Raw genomic sequence first — 22,887 nt, forward strand, 5'->3', positions numbered from 1 at the left:
GCTTGTGCCAGCACAAGAGAGGGAATAGGAATGGGCAAGCTGGGGAGTTAAGTACTGGGGAAGGCAGCAGTGTTTCAGCCAGCTTAAAGCAACTGTCAGCCTGTAGCCACACGTGTGGAGTTATTACAGCCACCACTCTCACATTAGCTGCAGTGCAGGCAGCAGGTCGACAGAAGCAATTATTCCCCTCTACTCAGTACTTGTGAGCTCCCATTTGGAATACTGTGTCCACTTCTGCCACACATACCTCTCCCCTCTTAAAAGAAATACAGAAAAACTTGCTAGAACCCAGCAGAGTGCCAATAAAATCCTGCAGGCAAGTGACACTAAGGAAGTCTGAGGGAACTACATTACTTCAGCCTGGACAACAGAAGGCTAACTGAGGTGCCACCTGTAGCCTTCCACTAGCTAAAACAGATACTAAGATGAGCAGAGCCAGCCTCTTCTCATCAGTGCGCAGCAAGACACTAGGCAACAGCCAACACATGCAACACAGAGAATTCCAACCAGACGTAAGGAAAAAAGAAGCTCACAAACAAGAACACTCAAGCAAGCAGGTGTAATCACCCTCTTTGGAAATTTCCAAAACTCAAACGGCCCTGACCAACCTGTCCCAGCTTTGAAGCTAGTTCTGCTTACAGCAGGAGGCAAGGCCAGATTAACTCCAGTGCTCCTTAACAGCCCCAATTTTTCATCACCATGCTACACAATCCACAGTGGCATGCAACACATGCAGGGTCTATAGCCTGAAGAGTCATTAAAACTGTATTTGTCCAGAAACAGCCCAACTATTCATACATGCCTCATATACTGTACCTGATTTTTAGAACTGAAAAAATCTGAGTATTCAAAACCACTGTAAATACTGAATTTTAAATCTGCTCAAATTATATTCAAGCTTGTCTCAAAGAATTATTTCCCTTCTCAAAGTTATTTATAATTTCATACAACCTTAACACACAACTTCAGATACCAAGCAGTAAAATATTATTTTCACAGTTTGTAAAAAGCCAAAAACAGTAGTTAGTTTAGAAAAGCAACATTTAGAGCAGTAATCCCCAAAAGTGTAATATGAACAACACCAGAACTTAGTAAACCACAAGTAAATAAATTTACCTGCAAAACTGTTGTAAAAATCTACAGACTCATCACTTCCATGCGACTACACAGTATCAATTCCTGACTGGCAGCATGCTGGCCCATGCCTTCTGAGAGTGAACACTGACCTTTGGAAATCAATGCTTTAAAGCAAGGAAATGACTGCTGTAGTTAACAGCTTTAGAGTGGGCGATAATGAAACTTGCATACAGTAACATATGTAGCACCTGAAGCAACTAGCGTTTGAGTTAGGAGATATGCCCACTAATCCCCACAAGTTCAGCAAGACTTTGTACACATCCAGACAGCAGGAACTCTTCACGACATCTCCATCAGGCTTTATAATGGATACAAGCCATCAAATCTGTACTGTTCTGCTGCACTACACCATTTTCCAGATCTACAATCCCAACATTAACTTCACTATGGAATACCTGAAGAAATACATTGTCACCATAACAATAATCATCAGAACAACAAAAATAGAAGAGATCAAAATTACTCTAATAGTCAATGTAGAAAATGGTACTGTAGTGAACCGTGTGCTACATCAATTTATGGTATTTTTATGCCTTACATTGTTTTTGAATATGTGAGATGTAAGATAGCACTATTAACCAAATGCAAACATCCCTCCCTTGTTAAATTACATCAAAGGATCACAGCAGCATTATGTGATTCCACACCGACTGCAGAGGCAAAACGCCCAGTGAAGTCCTTCCCTCACACAAATTTCCCCCACAACTGCCATTAATTTTCACAGTGCTAGTATTTTAACTCAGTGTGCTTCTGAACTGCGGCGGGGGGGAGGCCGCTCTACCACATATTCAGCAATAAGTATCATTTCAGCAGCATGCACTTCAGGTTGCTAAGATGCTGTAACTACTGCCTTCCTTACATTGCCAGTTCTCTCTCAGGTTCCTAACAGTCAGCCAGCCTTGGATTCACTGAAAGAAACTTAACGTACGCAGGAACAACCAGACCTAATTTGCATTCTCTGCAACACAGGAGTGGAAGAAAGGAGTATAAACTCAAACCCTTATTACCATGTATTTTGTTCTTAAATTTCAAGTCCATGCTACTTTTGAACAATCTATTACCTTTCAAACTGGACAATTTCAGGTTCTCGTACCTAGCCACGCACATGTTTTATAATCATCCTATGAGCTGCTCACCACATCACATCAAGCCCTTTATTTTCAAGAAACTGATTTTTACATAGATGGAATTAAAAAAGCAAATATTGAAAACTATTTCCACTTCTCCCCTCTTATTACTGTAAAAAAACAATGTGCATCAGAATAATGGCACAGTATTCGATGGAAAAGAGGTAAATGTTGACAAACTTGATTGAAAACTAAAATCTCACTCTCAATTTTACTTGGGCAAAAATACCGAAGGCATAATTGTCAAAAATTTGTCATTTCAGGAAAACAGGACTAAGGAAGAAAAATTATTTTTAAAAATGGACTTTGTACATTTAACTGCTCACTTGTAAACCATGCTGTACTTATATTCTAAAATATCGCATTATTCCTTTCAAACATTTTCTCTTCCACAGTAATCAACAAAAAGCAACTACTATACTGTTGAAAAATCTACCAGGAATTGTGCTCTCAAGAAGAGCTAACAAAGGAATTAGGGATTCTAACCTAGTATGACAGTGCAATATGCAAGTGTGAACTTTCTATATATATGAAAATGTGTTTTCATTCCAACATTCTAAACCTGAGTAGTACTTACTACTCATAATAGTAATAATAATAATGATAGTAAGATGAACTTACAATGTTTGAAATGAGCTGTGGAACTGAATTTAATCATCAGTATTTCAAACACAACATTTATGCAACACAGTGCAAGAAGTTGTTTCTAACTTTAAATATTCAAAGAATGATTCAACACCTCTCTAGGAATACTGCTCCAAAAAATGGGAACTGTTCAGGAGTCAGATAAATTGCAACAAGAAAAGAAACACAAAGTGCTACCTCATGAATTACTAAGCACAACATTATGCATCTTCATGGTTTCTAAAGTCTGGCAGGAGACAAACACCTAAGAGGACAGGCAGGGTCTCTGCACAATTGTGAAGTACCAGCTCCGTATACAGAAGAACAAATAAAAACTACACACTAAAGTACAGGCAACCTACAATAGGTTGTTTATCCAACTCATAAATTTCCTTTTAGTATACTACGAAAAAAAATATTCTTAAGTTTGGCAAATGTGGCAACTTATCAAGCTTCCCAAAACTATGGTGATATTCTATTAAGAAAAAAAAATATGGAAATGTACAGTTCAATACTTAACAGTAAGTATGATAGTGAAGGTTAATCCAGCTGCAGGCAAGCACACCGAGTACATGTGTAAATCCTCTGTGCAGCTGTCTAAAATCTGGTTTCCCTCAGCCACACATGTTCAGCATCAAATTTCTAATTTATTCAGTACCATTTTTCCATACTGCACCCAGAGCTGCTCTTGGCAACACCAAAAATTTGGCAAGACTTTCAACCAGAAATTTTTATTTTTTTTTAAACCACACAGAGAAAATCCAGCGTAACTCACAGCCCAGAGGTCAGGGTGCTTACCTACCCCAACAGGACCTCCCCAGGTTGAACACACTTAGCCCGTTTCCCCAGCAAACACCATCCTCATCACTATGCTACAGCCTATTTTGGGCTCTGTCTTCTAAGCTGCTCCAGCACATACACAGCTCTTCAGGAATCTCAATAGTCATAAAACATTTTGAAAGGTCCTGGTTTCATACCAAAAGAGGAAAAGAAGCAGTCATAATCTCAACAGTTCCTTCAGAAAGAAATGTTCACTGCCCAAAGAAAGTTAGACACTCTTCAAGTATTTCTAGAAACTACTGTATGCAGTAACACAGGCTATTAAGCATACATTATTTATGCAACACGATACTTCAAGAAACACCGAGTCAGTTCTTCAGATGTTTTCACTTCATACTAGGGAATACCCATGTATCATACTTCTCATTCTGTGCATATAATTTCCAAAGATTCAGAAAAAACTCTTATGCAATCCCATAATGTAACTTCCTTATGAACCGATAATTTCTCAATTAATAAACCATGCCCAATTAATACATTTTCACTGCCACTCTAGTCCACACTATGTTTAAAAAAACAAACACCAAACCCAAAACTGTTTACCTTGCCACAGGCATGGTTCACACAAGTTAGTATCAGCTAACAACTGCCAATAATTAAAGCTGAATGGGCATTTATACTCCTTTCAGTTATTATGTTTCAGATATCAACTGAAATTAAGAGTATGATGAACTGACAGATGCGTAACTAACTCAGCAGTGTGGTCCATATCAATGCCCCCAAAACCAGGCTGAAAATCCTCCACACCGCCAATCTTGTCCTTGTTGAAGCTAATGGATATTTTGCCAGGTATTTCAGTGGGGCCAAGATACCTTCTGTAGTTGACACATGTCAATAAACTCAAACTTCAACACAAGATCCTGAAATTCTACACTCAGATCAAGTTCACAGTGAAACTACTACAGGCTCCACCTGAGACAAGACCAAGATCAGCCATTACAAAAATGATCAGTCTCCTGCAATGAAGTTACAACTTTCTCCCCTGACTCCCCTCTCTTCACCACCCTTTCTTAATACTTCCAATGAAAGAAAGGCTATTGTATTACGTTTTGACAGTGATTTGCCCATTTGCTTTCTTTTCCTTTTCATAAGCACTCCCTTACTCAAAGTAACATTGGATATAGCTCTAGAGAATTTCAAAACTAGTGCAAGAAAGTAAATTAAAGCAATACAAGAACTTGATAGTCTATTTGTGCTAGCTATCTTAATTTTGTCTAAAACCTCGGCAATTCTCAAATAAAGCAAGAATAATACAAACACAGTAGTTGTGTTTTTTCAACAATGAAAGCAGGGGCAAACAAACATTTGAAAATAAAGATACATATCTTCATTTAACTACATGATAGTCTTGGGAAAAAAAACATCAATTCAGGCTGGTGTTAATGGATTTACGATGATACAACAAGGGCTTTACCCATACTGTTTATTCCAGCTTTCAAACTAGAACAGCTGCAGGTCACAATGACTGTTAGAACAGTTTATTAATCTTGCTGCTTTTCCTGTACTATAAGAAAGCAAAACATGCTTGTTTTTGTTGACAAACCCCATGTCTCTGCTGGACCAGGTATGTCACCATAAAAAACAAACTTTCAAGCACAGATGCAGCTTATTCCAGCAGAACTACTACAATAAATTATGCCACCTCTCTGAACAGAATGAACTACATTATCAGAGAGGCTCTTATGCCTGGACTGTATCTATTACTTAGACAGGGATGACACACTTTCACACTCTCACTGCTACATCTTACGCTAAAAAGCACCAGTCATTAGACTTATCACAAGCCTAATGCAGCATAAAAAGGCATGATCATTGACCATTACAGCCACATTATACCATGTAACGGCAGTTATGCAGATAGAACTTTCCTGGAACTGATGTGGAAGTACAACAGCAAAACTCCGAAAATACAGCTAGAGTACAATGAATACCCAAGTAGCATACCAACACATCCCCACCTGCAAAGCTCCAGCTCTAGACTACCAACCTACCTCTGTTGCAAAACTTCACAGATACAGACAGGGTCCTTGGAAGAAACTGGAAATGCAGCTTATACTAGCAGGACTTCGGGGGTTTATGATCAGTTAATTAAACAATTAAGCTAAATAGATAAACTCTACTGGAAAAGGACACTTGGTGGGGGCAGGAAAACTGCACATCTATAAGGTAATGTAAGTATTTAGCTACAATAGAACCATCTCTGTCAAGGGCACAGCTATGTAGCACTGACCTCACCTAAGGCTACACATACACTGAAAGTACTATCACGAATACAGGTATAATATACAGGGCAAGTGCTCAATGTATGAACAAAATAAGAAACTTAAAACGCAGGAGTACCACACACTAGTGAATAAGCCAAGGTGCACCAATGAAAGTGCAACCAGACTAGTGTATCGACATGGTGAGCTGCACTCCTCCATCGATGTAAACAAGCTATGCAAACTACAAAGTACTACTTGCAACAATGACAAAAAGAAGAATCTCTTCAGCTCAGACACAGCCAAAGAAATAAATCTACAAAGAACAGATGCAGTCTATTTAACTACTATCCACCGAAGATGTCAACTCAAGATGAGAATACATTTTGCTTTAATGCAACCAGGTCAGAAGATACATAGTAATTTGGCAAGTATTATGCCCCAAGAGAATATAAACTGGTCATTTTTATCCCATTTTTGTCATTTCTTCATTATCTTCACAAATTAATGAAAAAATCCACACAATCTGCCAGACATTAGGAAAGTTTTATTGTACAGAAATACACTACACAGTAAAAAAAAAATCCGCTATCTTAATCCCAGGACTAAATTGCAAAATAATCACTTTGAGAAAATCTGAATTTCATGTACTAGTAAGATTTCTGAAATGTGAACAAATACTGTACTCCACACTCCATAGATTTTTGAACTGAAGTTTTAGCAGGTGCATTTTTTAAAAAGCTAAAACATTAACAAAGTTGTCCCCATTAAAGTCTTTAGAAAAGACATATTTTTAGTATACTCCAAGCAATAAAACTGCATAGTTTAAAATGTCATTTAAAACCCTTCAACACCAACAGGCAAAGAATTTAAACAGCCTCAAAAGCAATCCCAAATTTTAAAAACATCTCCCACTTCCTCCAGGAATGAGCAAGAGGCTCTCCTCTGATCTGTCAAAAAACATAAAATGAAGAACTAAACAAGGATTCCACAGCCCTTAGCGAGCGCAGCATAACTTGGTCTGGCTGCATGCTTGCTGTCCCTGAATACAGATGTTGGTATTCAACTCAAGCCTCATGAGCACTGATCAGATTACACAGAAATGTAGGAACACCACAAGCAAACAAAAGGAAGTTTTGATCAAAAAACAGGAGACCGTTTCAACACTCTCCCTAAAACCAGCACCAAAACAAAAGCTGAAAAAGCGTATTAAAGTGGAGCTGTCAAATTTGAATAATTTGGACCAGTAAAAACCTGGAAAGATGCTAGTCCACCCCCTCAAAAATAATTACCAAGAGAGTAACAGAAATGAAATTAGTTAACTACCCACCCACCAAAAAGTTACTTGTCCTTGTATTTTTACAAGCATTTTTGAAGGTGTTAAAGGCTCTTCAATGAAGATTACCTTATGTGCTACACCAGAACATTTTGGGGTGGGGGTGTTCTTTTTTAATGACATGGTGTACTTTTGGGTCATCTCTTCAACAGAAGAGGCCACTCTTTCACGTACTGTTTCTTCCTACACCACGAATGTATCTCATGTCAAGAAACACGTTATTTCAGAAACACGAAAACAAGCTCTGAAGTGATGTTGACAGGCCTCAAGCTGGGAGCCCAGGCCCCTCTGAACCAAGCCAGTTCAGCCCCTCACAGGATGATGGCCCTGAGCAGCCAGGCGACGGGGGGCAGCCAGGCGACGGGGGGCAGCCAGGCGACGGGGGGCAGCAGCTCAGAGCGAGCGGCTGACGGGGCCGCTCCCGAGAGTGCCCATGCCCAAAGCAATCCGCCCTCTGCTCCCCGCACACACGCCAACAAATCCTTCACCCCCGTTCCCCATAGCGCACACAGAAGAAACCCCTTACAGCTATTTCTTAAAGAAAGAAAGAGAAGGGGCGGGGAGGGGAGCAAGCAGCCTCGGGTATGTCGGGGAGAGGCTCTCCAGCCCCGCGTAACGCTTCCGAGACAGAAAGAGAAATGGCCCGAGCGTGGCGCGACGGCAACGCCCCACACGGCGCGGCGACAACAGAAAGGACCTTAAAATGGCGCCCGTGGGGGAGGAGAGTCAGAGCGAAACTGCGCAACAAACGCTGGCAGGAAGCCAGACAGCGCCATCTTCCCCGCTCTCGCCCAGTCGCACCGAGCGCCGCACCGCAAACGCCGGCTGCCGAGCCCGGGGCACGGCCGGGCGGCCTCCGCGGGACCCCTTCCCTCTCCCGCGGCTCCTGCTGCGACCCGGGCTGCCGGGCCCCAGGGCGAGAGACCGGGCAAGAGCCAAGGCCTCCACATCGCTTCCCTTCCCCCTCTGATTATTTTAGTAACAGTTCTAAATAAACATTAAAGGTGCCCTCTGTACGGCGTTTAATTTTAACATCACTACGTCTGCTATCTGCCACAAGCTGTAAGTGAATTTTGCAATTATTAACAAAAGCAAATTATAACTTAAGTACTGAAGCCCCCCCCATAAGCCAATAAATGTGAATTGTGAGGATTTCACGACATCCCCTCCACAACCGACTACTATTTTAAGCCACAAGTAAAAACTATTTATAAAACATTGCTTCTTTTAAAGAAAATAATCCCATCAGCACAAAGGATCAGATTCACATCCACTCCACAGCAAAGAGAAACGGGTTACTCCAGAAAGAGACGGTTTATTGTTATGTTTTAAAAAGAAGAGTTACAGTTAAATATTCTCTCCAAAAGCAAAAAAAGGAGGGGGGGGGGGAACCCAAAAAAACAAAAAAACCTCCCACAGCGGCAAACTTAGTCCCGAAAAGGAGAAAAAAGCGCATTAGCCCAAACCTACCGCCCGAGCATTTCGCACACCCACAAAAAGCAGCACCGTTTCCATTCCTTGGTTAAAAGCAGGAGACACGGAGCAATTCGGAGGAAATTGCAAATAAAGAACCAAACAAATCAAATCAAATCTAGTGGCGACACCGAAAACGAGGAAATGAGTGAAAAATAAATCCCCAGAAGGCACAAATCTGAGACACAAACTCAAAGAAATTACAAGGTTAGGGTGGTGGCGAGTGGACGGGGGGAAGGAAAAAATCAAGCCAGGAGTGAAAAAGGAAAAAAGAGAAGAAAAATTCTTCCCAGCTCCACAGCCAGGAGAGAGACGAAGTGTCTCCATTTTCCCGACGAGGAGGAAGAAAGAGTGTTTCACAGACTACAGAGCTTTAGAGAAAAGCAAAGAAACGAGGGGGGAAAAAAAAGAGGGAGGAGATTTGAAAAGATTATTTTTCTTTCTCCCTCACACACTCTCTCTATCCCCCTCTCTCCCTCTCACTCTCTCTCTCACACTCACACATACACACACACACTCGCTCTCCCTCCTCTCCTCTTTCCATCCCTCTCTTGATGGCCATCAAGGGGGCGGAAAATAAAAAAAAAAAAAAAAAAGACAACAACAACAACTAATTTTAAACCGGCTCAATCAATGAGTCATTAAAAGAGATTTTTCTTCCCTCCTCTCCTAAATTTGCATGGCATCAGCAAGAAAAAAAAACCCACCCCAAACCTCTCCCCTCTCTGCAGCTATCAGCCTGGACCTGAAACCTTATCTCTCCCTTCTACACCCCCACCACCACCACCACCCCCCGCCTTTATTTTAAGAAACAACTTTTTTTTTTTTTTAAGTGCCCTCAGCAGCCACCACCACCAGCCTCGCGGAAAAAAAAATAATATAGTTCATTTCCATGTGAATCCACATCTGCCCAAACAACAGCCACCCACAAAATATCCCTCTTCTTCCTCCTCGTCTCCCCTCTCGCTCGCTCTCTCTCTAGATATATATTTATATACATAGCCCCAGAACCAATAGCTCTCTGGGCTGAAACCTAATATCCTGGTTTTGGCAACTCCTGGTTGTTAATTTGCTCCTCTTTCTTTTCTGTCTGTCTGGAGATAGATTTCCCCCCTCTCTTTTCCCTCCCCGAAGGAAGGGAGGAAGGAGGTTGTGTGTTTTTTTTTTCCTTGAAATTTTTATCACAAAATTATAATACACTCAAAGGGAAACTCACCGTCATGAAAAAGCAGTGCCTTGTCAACGGGGTTTCTTCGCCATCACATCAGGGGCTGGCAGTGTAAGAGAGAGAGAGGGAGAGCGAGAGAGCGAGGGAGGGAGGGGGGAGAGCGAGCGAGCGAGAGAGGGGGAAAGAGAAAGAGAGCGAGAGAGGAGAGCGCGGCGCGGCGCGGCGCGGCACGGCCCCGCACGGCACGGCGCGGCACGGCACGGCACCCGGGGCCCGGCCGGGCGCTCCGCCGGGACACAGTGCCGCAGCCCGGCGCCGGCCACACGCACCGCCGCCCTGGCATGATGAGTCCCCAGCTCCGGCGCGATCCCCGCTTCGCCTTTTTTACAGTCAGTCCCTTTAAAAAGTTTAACTGTCTTTTTTTTTTTTTTTTTTTTTTTTTTTTTTTTCGTGAGAAAGCTGTAGGTCAGGATATCTGTAAGTGCCTGAGCCGTTTACTTTCGGTTAAAAGTTGGGGTGTGTTTTGGGTGACAGAAAAGTAAAAAAAATAAAGTTTTTTTCCCACGAAAAAGAACGTTCATTTTAGCAGCTTGGCTGGTCTTGACACTGAAGTTGCAAACCACTTACACACTTGGGGTGGGCGGGGGCTCCCCAGAAAAAGGTCACCTTGAAAAAGACAAGATCCTCTTACAGGTTGCAGTATTTTTAGATGGATTATTTTTCTTACGACCCTTGGTCAAAACACATGCCGTGAATTTCAGCTGCTTATACAAAGTTTTGGGTAACCTAAAAACGCTAATTTGAAGTCAAAGCTTGTAGCACCGAGAGCTCACTGACAATTCTACAATTCATTTCGGCTAAAAGCATTAATATAATAATTCTGTTCAAAGCTTTTTGGTTATACAAAACTAACAATATTCACTTTCTTCATTCAAAATTAATTTTAAAAATCTTTATTCAGGTGATTCACAGAAGCCTAGTTTATTTAAAACAAAACCATTTTGATTGAAATCAGAGTTTGATTCTTAGCATGTAGAGATATGAATGGTACTGCTTTTAAAACAAGAAATCTCTTTCAGACCCTTTTTCTGCCAGTAATCATAATTCCCAAGGACTTGCACACAGCAGCCTTTTCTATTTTTTCCTAAGAAAACGTAACTTTGTTAAAATTCCTTAGAGACAAGGAATTAGTAGCGCATTCTTTATTACCTTCACAGCTCGAAAAAACACAGTTTTTAGAGTTTAAATACAATTACATGAAAACTCTTATGGCCAGTGTACTAAGTGGACCTTCTCAAAGAAGCTGGCCAGATTTTTTGTATTTTTAAAAAAAGTCAGCATTGTTTTCAATTAGAATCTGGTTATGTTATTTTTTAAGTGATCAACCGATTCATATTATAATATGGGAAACAAAGGTTAAGCCTGATTCCAAACCTTCACCAAAGCCAAGACTCGCCCACAATTCCCGTTTATATGCATGCCCACAGCAGAAAATTTAGGTGAAGTTTCAAATCACTCCCTAAATGGCAATGCTGGGCCCTGGCAAACAGGCCTTAGCATGAGTCCTACAGATCCTTTATGCAGTCCGGGCATATGGAACACAAGCATGGTGCTGCCTAGCACATCAGCCAATATATTAACTTCACTTTTTATAAGTACAGTACGGACCTGAACAACCAACCATATGGATGTGTCAAAGAGCTCAGGGCCCTAATTGCTCTTATAGCCTATACTCCTGACACTAGCATTAGAAAAACCAACAAGGTCAAATGCAAGGTCCCTAACTTCAGCAAATGCTTCAAGGGGCCAGACTCTGCCCTGAACTGAAGCATCGAAGCCTACATGGCATCACTGGCTTCAGAGAACATTGCTCAAGTAATAACTTGTGAGCTGGAGGGGCACCATGAGCGTTCTTCTGATTTGGTTAACAGGAAGGAACCGTGCTGCAGAGGTTGCAAGGCAGAACATCTGATCAGTACGTTATTATTCTCCCAGTCCTACAGAAACCACAAATAGGAAGCAGGCAATACAAAGAAGGAATAGAGGAAAGAGGACAAATGATTTAGAATAGACTCCCTTATCATAAGAAACACAAGGAAGCCTATGTAAATTGTCCATGAATGTACCATAATTTACGCTTACTTTCCCTGAAGGATGTTTCTCAGCAGCACTGGAGATAAACCTTGCTAAGCAGGGACAGAACAAAAAGGAAAGGAGCGCTAACATCTATACAATGAAGCACCCTGAAGCAACTGGATTTCTCCAGATCTAAACAAGTCAATGAGTTTAACAATGAAAACCCTTTACATTGTCACTGAGTGGACAAACCCAAACCAGAACACACTGTACCTGCTGCAAAAGTAAATCTGCGTATGTTTCTATATTAACTGTATCTGTTAAGAAACAAAACTGGCTCAGGTAAAAACGGTTACTTAAATAATCAAGGGTTGGATGTGACTTTATAGGTCAGATTGCCTTCAAACTTCTTACTATTGAAGGTAACATTAAGTGTGTACTTCAGTCTTCAGCTGTAGTGTTATCACTTTCTGGTGTATTACAGAATTTTCCAGACCATGTTTGTAAAGAAATACTGCTTTTTGCCGTAAGGTACTCGTGCTTTTTTAAGAGGATCACATGGTGTTTCTGAACTGAATGTCATTGCCCCAGGAGGTTGCCCCTCTTCTCACTGCCTTACTGCATTAACACAAAAGACCCTAATACGTCAAAATTCTACCCCAAGGTCACCTGCCGACAGCTGTTGCCCTCAACCAGTCCTATTCTCCAAATTAAATACAATGCACATTCGGTTGCTGTCTCTCCTTAGCTTCCTCAATCACATTCATTCATTTTCTCATTGATTTTCCTGTAGCAGCTTCAGAAGGAGTAAGGGGAAATAAGCATGAAAGGCAAGGCAAGACCAGTGTCAAAAAGGAATAGCAGAAATCTTGAGAAGACAGACGTTGGCATAATAATTCTTAAGAATAGCTACTGGGAACATCATGCGCATCCATCACACAACATACTACTTGGCTATATTTTGACATCAGCTGTCAAACTGTGACCATGCTATTTAACAACTACCACTCTCATAGGTGTTCAGACACACCAAATGACATTTGGAGTGAGCTAAGACACATAGCCCTGAAATGTCAGATTGCGGAGAAGTGAAAACTAGGCTTAGATATTGAGACAATGAAAATAAGGGGGTACAAAACACCCTCCCCATTCATTCTGTCTCCATGTTTCTCCTAGATCAAGTAACTTTATTATTACTCAGCCCATTTTTCCAGGTCTGCCTCGCAAGCATTCTAATTCTTGTGCAATTAATTATAAATTAGTACCCCAAAAGAAGATCAAGCAACAGCAGATTCATAAGAAAGAATTTAAGGACTAAGCTATTTGCATTAAAGGGATTAACGCCACAGACATCCCAATATTCTTGAGTGAAAAGTAGTTTTGTAACCTCAACTCGCTGCATTCTGAGGTATATTGGATGGAAAAGAACACCATTTACTCCACTGCAGCCTTGCTCCCTCAGACCGAGTGCTTCAGCTCTGTTGATGGTACTTCTCCCTCCCATGCTTCTTTCTCTCTCCATCCCTTAACATGTTTCTTGTGTCAGCTTATCACCAGGCACACCATTTATCCAACTACATACCGCTTTCTTAATTACTAATTTAGATAAGAATAAATAACTCTTAAGCTTGAAGGCACAGAAACAAACAGGTCAACATTAAAAGGTACAAGCACTAGAAAGATGGAGAGGTCACAACACTTGAAAAGTATGGCACTCAAATACAGTGGCATGACAGGAGACAAGGTCTTTAACTTGGAATATAAATGCAACATACCACATTAAAAATTCAGTTCAATATCCATATCAACTGCCAAATTTTGAATAGTTGCCACCAATACTTTGATAAACCACCTGTAAAAATCTCCTAAAAGTTACAAATTTTGGCTTGAGACCATGACTGACTTACACAAAACAGTACTTACAGAAGCAGGGTCATAACTGCATGATGTAATTTAGGAAGCTGTATCACTCCAGTATCAATCATCATACCAAACATAGGACTATCTAACCAATATGTACCTTAAGGAGTGATTGTTTAGGACGTTGGTAGTAAGGGGAGGTAATGAAGAGCGAACCCCAGAACAAGAGATTTACACCAATACTAGAAGACAGACAGGTTTCTATGAGTGGACATGGTGTGAAGGCCAACAGGGCTGTTCTGTGATGAATCCGAAGAACAGATTTTGGAGAACTGTGGTTTTCTGAGATGTGGATCTGGTCCATGGAGAACAATCAAGTAAAACCAGAGAAAATGTGGTGACTGGTCCTCCCATTGAAACAAAAGACAATGCAAAATTATTACTGGAACAGACCAAGATAAACTGTATCATGCTCTAGGTTGTTTAAATAGTCTCTCATATTCTTCAGCTTAGAGTACCTTAAAAAGGAGAATTAAGTTTGAAAGATTAATAGCTCTCATTTCCAATTTAGAGTAATATTAAGATACTAAGCCACTGAAATGTATTGGAAAAAAACACCTCTGGAGACAGAACTTTACTATGGTATCTGGAAAAATCATCTTCAACAACTAACAATGCCAAAATGTATATAAGAAAATTAAACAAAAAAATATGGCAGAAATTGGGAGAAGCTTCTATAATATGCACAGTTAATGTGGTTAGCATAGAAGAATGGGGGGAAAAATCAGCTAAGTGAGGATACAGAAATACAGGAGTATGTTAATGAGTAGATGGACAAAAGTGTTTTGTTTTTTTTTTTTTTTAAAGAAGTAGCAATTAAAAACAGTAGCCAGGCAACGAAACTAACAAAAGGACTGTTCCAAATGCAGCTGGGGTTCTGTGAAGTATTTAAAAAAAAAATCAAATAAATACTAATAGAAGGTACCTAAGCAAAAAATGGAGGCCTGAAACATGAAGCAAGGTTTTACAGGGATAATAGAAACACAGTGGAATGGTAAGCATTCCACTGCAACCAAAAGCATCCATGTTCAGAAAAGAAACACAAACGTACTAAGCCATACTTGGACAAGACAAAATGGAGGAACAGAAGAGACATTTTGAATAAAGCAGCAAGTCACAGCTTTTGAGAAAGAATGGTTTTACTTGGGTATTCCTGGGACCCTACTAGAAACCAGCTGGTTAAGATCTGGATATGAATAAAGACTGCTGTAAAATAAATCTTAGTATTATCGCTAGAAAGTGTATCAATTTGAATGGAATTTATTCTCTCGGATTTAGACTAAAGAACAAATGCTAATAATAACAAGAGGCAGTCCTCCTTCAAAATGATTGCTGACAGATTTTTTCGTAAGATGAGTAAAAGGCAAAAAGAATATGGTTTGTTAACTAATGAATATAATACAGGAGAGCTAACAGAGAATCAGTAAACTTGGATACAATGACTGCAAGTTAATTATATTTAAATTGTTCAGAAAAATAAATTTAATATGTTTGCAATTAAGATTCACAATTCCAAAACTGAAAACTTTGATATACTGTTGAACCTAGGTGATCCATTGAACTGGCTAGTCCAATAACCAAACATGGTTTCCTGAAATGCCTTAAAATTGGTAAAAGCACCTGAAGTCTAAAGGCACTGAAAAAATCTCTTTGGAATTCTAGAACTAATAGAAAAAGTACCTCAAAGGGAGAGTCCATAAGACAGCATCTGTAGCTTACATACTGGTCTTTGGAATTTAACTTAATGTCAATTAGCAAGTTAGGATTCTAAATACCAGTTAGCAGCTAGACCTGAGCTAAACCTAAGTGCACTTCCACTCTTGAGCTTTTGTGTGTGGTGTATGTGGGCCTTGCTTTATTAATCTTGAAGCGCCTCTTGTCATAAAATGTTATGCTTTGAAGTCTGTCCTTGGTTTTGGAGAATAACTCATTTTCATAGAAATAAATTTGTTTCTCCATCTTTGTCACTGGAAATACCAGGTCCTCGGAAAGGACCAGCTCACACTGGTTTCAAAACAAGTGAACCTTGACTGGTTGGAATATAATTAGTAACTTAAGCATTCCCAAGGATTGCATTTCAAAGCTTTTGCATTACTCACAGCAATTAAGATGCACCAAGTAAGTTTTATAGTTTTAGCTCTAACTCTCTAATTAGTAATTATAAAGCACACATATTTTACATTGTCTTGCCTTTCCATATGGCCAAATAGATAAAGCACAACATTTTAGTCCAAAAAGCTTTTTTAAAAACAATCAGTATGCCAAACTTAAAGGAATTTACTTTTTTCCCAAGAAAAGAACAGAGATAGTGACTTAACAGTCACTTTTACTGAAACCCCATTCCACCGTGAAAAATGTACAGTCTACAGTACCTTAAATGAACTGTAATACAGCTTGCATCTGTACTGCCTGATCACAGTGCCAGAGGAGTTCAAAGAGCGCTTACTAAAGCCAGCTGTAGAATACAATGCTTGTGCAAGCCACTGAAGTACCTACTTTGTAGCCAGAAGTAATTACATTCATTTGCTAATCTCTCCTGGAGAAACTCAATCTAACTGGCAGAGATCACATCTATCAGATAAGAGCTCCACACAAGAGACATGGATTGCTGCTTTTCTTGAAGACACACCTAAAAGACAAAATAGCATTTTTGTGTGCAACGGTCCAATGTACATACATTACACGCTTTGGAATACAAAATGTCACTGTTGGGAATATGTACCAACAATAAGGAATAACTGTATTTACTTTCTTCCTTTGCTTTAGAGAGTGCAAATCTACATTTTGAGATCACACCACAACTATGAGGTTCTTGACTTCCACAAGCCCAGGAACCTCGGGTTTAACAATCCACTACTGCGAGGCCAGACAGCCAGTTGCTTCTGTGGATCTCACTTCTACTCCCCACTCTTATTAAAATAATGATGGAATGAGACAGGATCTTGAAGCTTCACCTGAATTATGCAATACATCTCACCTCAACAAGCTGAGTTAATGCTGTTGAGCTAGTTTAAGTCAGTACAAAATGTTTTAGGTAGATAGCATTCAAAAGCAATAACCACAGGATACAAATTTAAACTTAAAAGCACGCATAACAGAGCTTATGTTTTGGAGTTTCACAGCACTAGATCCAAGTAAGCAAGTGCAACCTGCGACTTCACATAAAACAAATGACACTGCACAGTCCAAGCAACCAGCAAAAGGTCTTACTGAAATGACTGCTATCTGCTTTAAACCCAGAGAGGAACTAAAGCACATCTGGGCCAGGGGGGACGGGGAACAGAAAAAAATTATAGCACGGGCAGAACTATATACCTTACTTCTATCGAATATCCTCAAACAGCTAAACTACTTGTTGCAGCTCACCAAAATGAGTCCAAGCCTGAGCTAGAAGGCTTACATTTTATCCAGGTGGTTACTGCTTGGGATATTTTAAGTCTTCCATTCTGTATGGCTTATAATGGAGCACACTAGGCAGCTTTGAAACACAGAAGTTGCTGCCAGCAAATTCAGGAAGAAAATTGTCAGTCTTTGTATTACCACAAAATATATATATACAGACACCAGTATCAATTATACCAAAACCTCAGATTGTAAGTGTGGAAAGCAATTTTGGAACATCAAAATGAGAGAGTTGGAAGAATTTTACTTCTCCCTTTTTAGTTTTTCATCATGGTCATACACTTCAGCTTCTTGTATCTGGGGTTACTTTGCTTCTAACTTAAACCTCCGATCACCTCTAGAAAAAACAATTTAGAACACCTAGCTTTCTAAGTGCCCAAACGCAATAAAAAGTTACCATTATACTGCAGCATAAAATATTTAACATATATTTTGAGCTGTGCACACTAGTATTTTTTTGTAATCTTTTCATACATAAAGTTGTTTTACCCACTGCAGTACATCTGCCAGGTCACATCTGTATAACAATACCAAAGCCATATTTTGATAACATTTGTGCATACTGCAAAGCAGAAAAAGCCTGTTTCTGTCAATATTCTCATGCATGGGATAAGCACTTATATCACTGTTACTATCTGTATTACCTACACTCATAGTGGGAGCGTAAGGCAAAAAAGCATGCTATATAAAATGAATCTTTCTATGAAACAAGAAGGAAATAAGGATTTATTTTTTCCTTACAGTGAAATAATTGCACCATATTCCTGCCTAACGTACCATTACTGCAATTACTGCAGGAGTGGACTTGGCTATTTATTAGCAAAATTGCCTAAGACTTACTAACACATTAAACACATTGGTAGGGAAAAAGAAATCAAGCAAGACTATTTCAAGGTATTGTTCCTTTTTCACGATGAAGCATTCTCCCTTTCTACAAGGTAAGAGGTTTTAATTTTTAAGACTCAAAATCTGATGTTGTAGAAGCAAAATTCTGGATACATTAACACTGCAGTGGTGTGACATTTAAGAGCGTAACATTACCCATCCTGCTGCCCTGCACCTAACCTACTCTGGCATACCACTGTTGTACAACAATCCCTTGAAATCCCCCGATTTTATATTGTAACAGCTATAAGGAAAGAATATTATGTGGTTTAGTGCAAGTCTTTTATGTGTTACAAGGATTAAAGGCATTTCACTGCCTTTCTTCTGTCATCCTAATTGGGCTGGCATGATTATATATAAGGTTCAGGTACTTCCTACCCTCGAACGATGTTAGGTCTTAACACAGAAATTAAACCGTATTTCCCAGGAAACAGAAAACAATGGCTACTTTCAAAGGCTCACCTGAAGTAGTGTAACAATCCATGCTTTCGGACAGGAACATTACACAGAATACTCACGCTATCATCAAACAGAGAACGGTAAATTCAGAATGTCTACTTTGGGTTTACCACCTTTTGGTTTCAATGGATAGTTTTAGGTCCTATGTTAACTTATTATAGGTAACTGAAATGCTGAGGGAAGGGAAATGGTATTCGTAGAACTGGACAGGAATTTAAATTTATTTTCCTGTGTTTCTAAAAGGAGTGCTTTGTGTTAACTTCCTTTGCAAAAATTAATGTTCCATGGAATAGAAAAGCTCTTCACAAAAGAATACATCAGAAGAGCGGTCACTTTTCTGCTCTGTAGCCAAGTGTACGTCATTTCTAGTTCCTGCTGTAGATTTACTTAGAACACATCTCAAATTAAAAAAAAAAACAAAACATGTAAAGCAAGCCTTTCTTGTCATGCTTCCACATGGGCCTCTGCGGATTCCCCACACAGACCCCTCCCGGGCACAGCCACCCACTGGCACTGCTGTCGCCTCTTCCCTCAAGAGCTGAACCCTCTTCTGGAAGGAAACACTCAATAAATCAACCCGTCATCTCAACCCAGCCCGCCTGGCAGCACCTCCGCAGCTGCCCGCGGGTACCGACAGCCCTTTTCACCACCGCGCCACCGCGGAAGAGGACAGCGGCAGGGCAGGCTCACGAGAGCCCCGCGCTTACAGAGCCTGCCGAAGGCACCGGCCCCGCAGGCGGCCGCAGCCCCGCGCCCACCCGGCCCGGGGGCAGCGGGCACCACGCCGGGCCACGGGGCGGGCAGCCGGCGCCCACCGCAGACACGCCCGGCTGAGGCAGGGCCAGCGCGGCCCGCCCGTATTTTTAACGGCGGGCGGAGAACCGCCACCCGCAGCCCGCCTGAGGTAGCCGCCCGCCCCGCCCGGGCCCGGCCGCGGAGCCCCCCTGCCCCAAGCCCCGCGGCGGGGAGACGACGCCCCCAGCCCGGCTCTGGCTCCGCCGCCTGTAGGACGGGCCGCGAGGTACTGGGGCCGCCCTCAGAACCAACGGCCCAACGGCCGGTGCGGCCTGGGGGAGGAGGAGCAGGGACTTACGCGCGGACGCGCACGGCGGGGAGGGCGGGGGGTTATTTACAGCGCGGCTGCTAATTTGGGAAGCGGGCTAACGCGGAGCGCGGCACCTGCCGCCAGCACTCACCCCATCCCGCGGAGAGGCGCCGGCCCCTTTAAAACCACAGGAGACCCCTCCCTCCGGCCCTCCTTCCCTCCCCTCCCGCTGGAGCCCCCAGCCCGCCAATCGGCGGCGGCGACGCAACCGGGGCTACTGGCAGCCAATCAGCGGGCCGCTTAGTGACCGGAGGGGAAGCGAGGAGGCAAGATGGAGGCAGCGGGAGAGGCGGCGGTGCCCGGCGAGCAGCTGCGGGCGCCGGCCGCCTTCGTGGCTCCCCTGCAGCCCGAGGTGGCCGCCGCCGCGGTGCTGCCGGAGCGGCTGCAGCGGCGGGAAGCGGAGCGGCAGCAGGGCGTGGAGCGGCAGCGGCAGAAGAAGGAGGCGCAGGTGGTGAAGGAGGAGCGGAGCGAGTTCTTCGTCGCAGCCTTCGCCCGGGAGCGGGAGGCCGTGGAGGCGCTGCTGGCGGCGGGGCCGCTGGAGGAGGCGGCCGCCCGCCTGCAAGGGCTGCAGAAGCTGCTGACCGAGAGCGTGCGGTTCCTGGCGCCCTACGAGGTGCGGCAAGGGCAGGAGGCCGTGGCGCGGCTGCAGGGGGACCTGGCGGCCCGGCGCCAGCAGCTACAGCCCAAGAAGAAATTCGCTTTCCGGGCCCTGAAGAAAGAAGCAGCTCCGGGCAGCGAGCCGCGCCCCGCCGAGCCCGCCCGGCCTGCCGCCGCCGCGCCGCCCCCCCGCCCCGGGACCGCCGAAGGGGAGCCGAGCGGGCCGCCGCTGTGCGGGTTCAGCGGCGCCCAGGGCCAGGAGCTGGACCTCGGCCCCGCCGAGCTGCTGCAGCGCGACGTGGTGCTGTCCGAGCTGCGCGGCTGCCGGGTGCGGCTCCGCGGCAACGCCAACACGCTGCGGGTGCGGGACTGCCGGGACTGCACCGTGCTCTGCGGGCCCGTTTCCACCTCCGTGCTGGTGGACGGCTGCAGCGAGTGTGTCCTGGTGCTGGCCTGCCAGCAGCTCCGCACCCATCGCACCCGCGACAGCCGCTTCTACGTGCAGGTGACCAGCCGCGCCATAATCGAGGACTGCACTAAAGTCTTCTTCGCCCCCTACGCGTGGAGCTACCCTGGTATCGAGAGAGATTTCGAGTCTTCTGGGCTGGACAGAAACAGAAACAACTGGAACCTGGTGGATGACTTTGACTGGCTGGCAACTGACAAGCCTTCGCCCAACTGGAGCCTGATCCCCGAGCAGGAAAGAGTCAGTTGCTGGGACTGACTGCAGAGGCAGCTCGGCGCAGAGCAAGAAATCCTGGTGTAAACATATTGATTCATAAACTGTGGGACTTCATCCCCAGTATGCCATTAAATGATTCTATTCGATATTTAAATTGTGAATTACAGTGTATGACTGGATTTTTTTAATTGAAGAATACCAGTCAAATAATAGTTTACTGTTCTTACACAAGTTGCTGCTATAATCTTTATGTATCACTGTGGAATTTGCCAATTACTACAGTACCTCGTTGCTGAGTTTTTCAGATCAAGGTGGGGCAAGGGGCAGCGATACGCAAATGACAGTGAGCTTCTATTAGAACTGGTTTGCTGCTTTCTGTCATCTGGGCAGAACCTGAAATTACCTGCCAGTAGTACAAGCTAAGATGGCATGGAAAGATCAAATACCAAACTTCTCATTTTTTTGTAGTTCTCTAGTTGCAGACAACAGTGCACTATATCTTATGGGGAGCATGGGAGAAGAGGACTCATGAGGTAATGGGGACAAAAAGTTAGTTTAAAGGAGTTTGTAAACTGAACAGTTCAGCAGACTGAGGTGAATCCTAGGCTATGATAAAATTATGAGCTGGCTTCTGTTCATATGGGTAAAATTTGTAAGTTGTCTTTATTTCAAGTGAGAAGTCTGAAGGAAAAGAAGTCTCCTAATGAACATTTAGTGCTCTCGTAATATATTTGATTGAAATTAACAAATCTATAAAGGCTATATAAATACTAAACCTTCACAATCTGGAAAGATGTGAAAGGATGCTCCTGTAAACACTTTTAACTTGAGATGGATAAAATAAGTGCTTTGTGTATACTTCTGAAGGTGTACAGTAAGCGCTCAAAATATTACAGAATGTGACTGCTCTACTGCAGTCTGAAACTTCAGGGGAGAGATGTTCCGTTATGTCCTACTAGCTATTTTATCTGTCTACCAAACGATAGACTTTGTGGTTCTGTGATCTTTATTTACAGCACCCTGCTGCTGCGTAAGTGCAGTGTTGACAGAGGGAGTCTGTAAAATCGGAAGATGAGGTGCTGTATTCCAGTTCTGAAATTGCATGTTGTTGTGCATAAAGTGCACGGTGAGTTAAGCCCTATTTCTTCAGTCCTGCTAAATGAAAAAGAAAAAAAAAGTAGCAGCCTTACAGAATAGTAGTTTTACAATGGCCTGTTAGTGGTGGTAAAGCAACCGCTATCTGTACATCAAGTATACATAGTAGTTCTAAGTTTCCAAAACCATTCCTTAGCTTGTAATATTTTGTAAGAAAGCATGGTTTATCTTGCCTAAGAATCAGCTTAGAGTTCTATTTTAAAACTACAAAATATTTATATGGCCCTACCGTCATATATGTGCCTCTAACAGAAAATGCATACTAGCTAAACTGTCAATAACTACATCATTGCCACAAGAAGTACTTGAGATTTCACTTGAGTCTTGACTGGTTTTGACCAGAGAAACTTTTATCCAAGTTGTTTTCAGCATATTTAATTTAAAAGGGGAGGGGGAAAAGGGAATTTTTGTATATTCTTCACAACTTTCAGTTTTGTTTACTTCTGTTAATGTATACTTTTTGACTGAATTGGATTTTGCATTTCATATATTTGTTTTGAATTGTTTCAGTTGTTCCTTTAGTGATTCTTCTGTGCCTTGACAGCATCATAAAATTATTTAAAGACCCTTAGTCTTGCTTTAATAGGTATTAAAAATTATGTATGTTGTTAAAGGGATGCGATCAGATGAGGCTCTCGCGTATCTTAATTTTAACACATCCATCTTAGTACAGAACTTGATTTTGTAGTTAATCTTTCTT

General features: G+C 42.3%; 2 protein-coding genes across 4 annotated transcripts in view; one reads left to right on the forward strand and one right to left on the reverse strand.

The window, feature by feature from the left end:
• Window positions 1-19,900, reverse strand: part of BICRAL (BICRA like chromatin remodeling complex associated protein) — a 45,977-nt gene extending 26,077 nt beyond the window's left edge. The window contains exon 1 of one of the 3 annotated variants that reach the window (XM_080408642.1): window positions 19,845-19,900. The gene's annotated coding sequence lies outside the window, so the exon portion shown is untranslated. Of the gene's footprint in view, window positions 1-8,735; window positions 9,440-9,954; window positions 13,975-19,844 lie in introns of those variants that run through there. The other 2 variants (XM_080408641.1, XM_080408643.1) reach the window with 2 other exon arrangements.
• Window positions 19,898-22,752, forward strand: TBCC (tubulin folding cofactor C). The gene has a single exon (XM_080408658.1). The coding sequence runs from the start codon at window positions 20,025-20,027 to the stop codon at window positions 21,072-21,074; it is 1,050 nt and encodes a 349-aa protein (XP_080264784.1). The 5' UTR covers window positions 19,898-20,024; the 3' UTR covers window positions 21,075-22,752.
• The last annotated feature ends 135 nt before the right edge of the window (window positions 22,753-22,887 follow it).

Source organism: Falco punctatus, assembly GCF_963210335.1.
Source record: "Falco punctatus genome assembly, chromosome: 12".
Lineage (NCBI taxonomy): Eukaryota > Metazoa > Chordata > Aves > Falconiformes > Falconidae > Falco > Falco punctatus.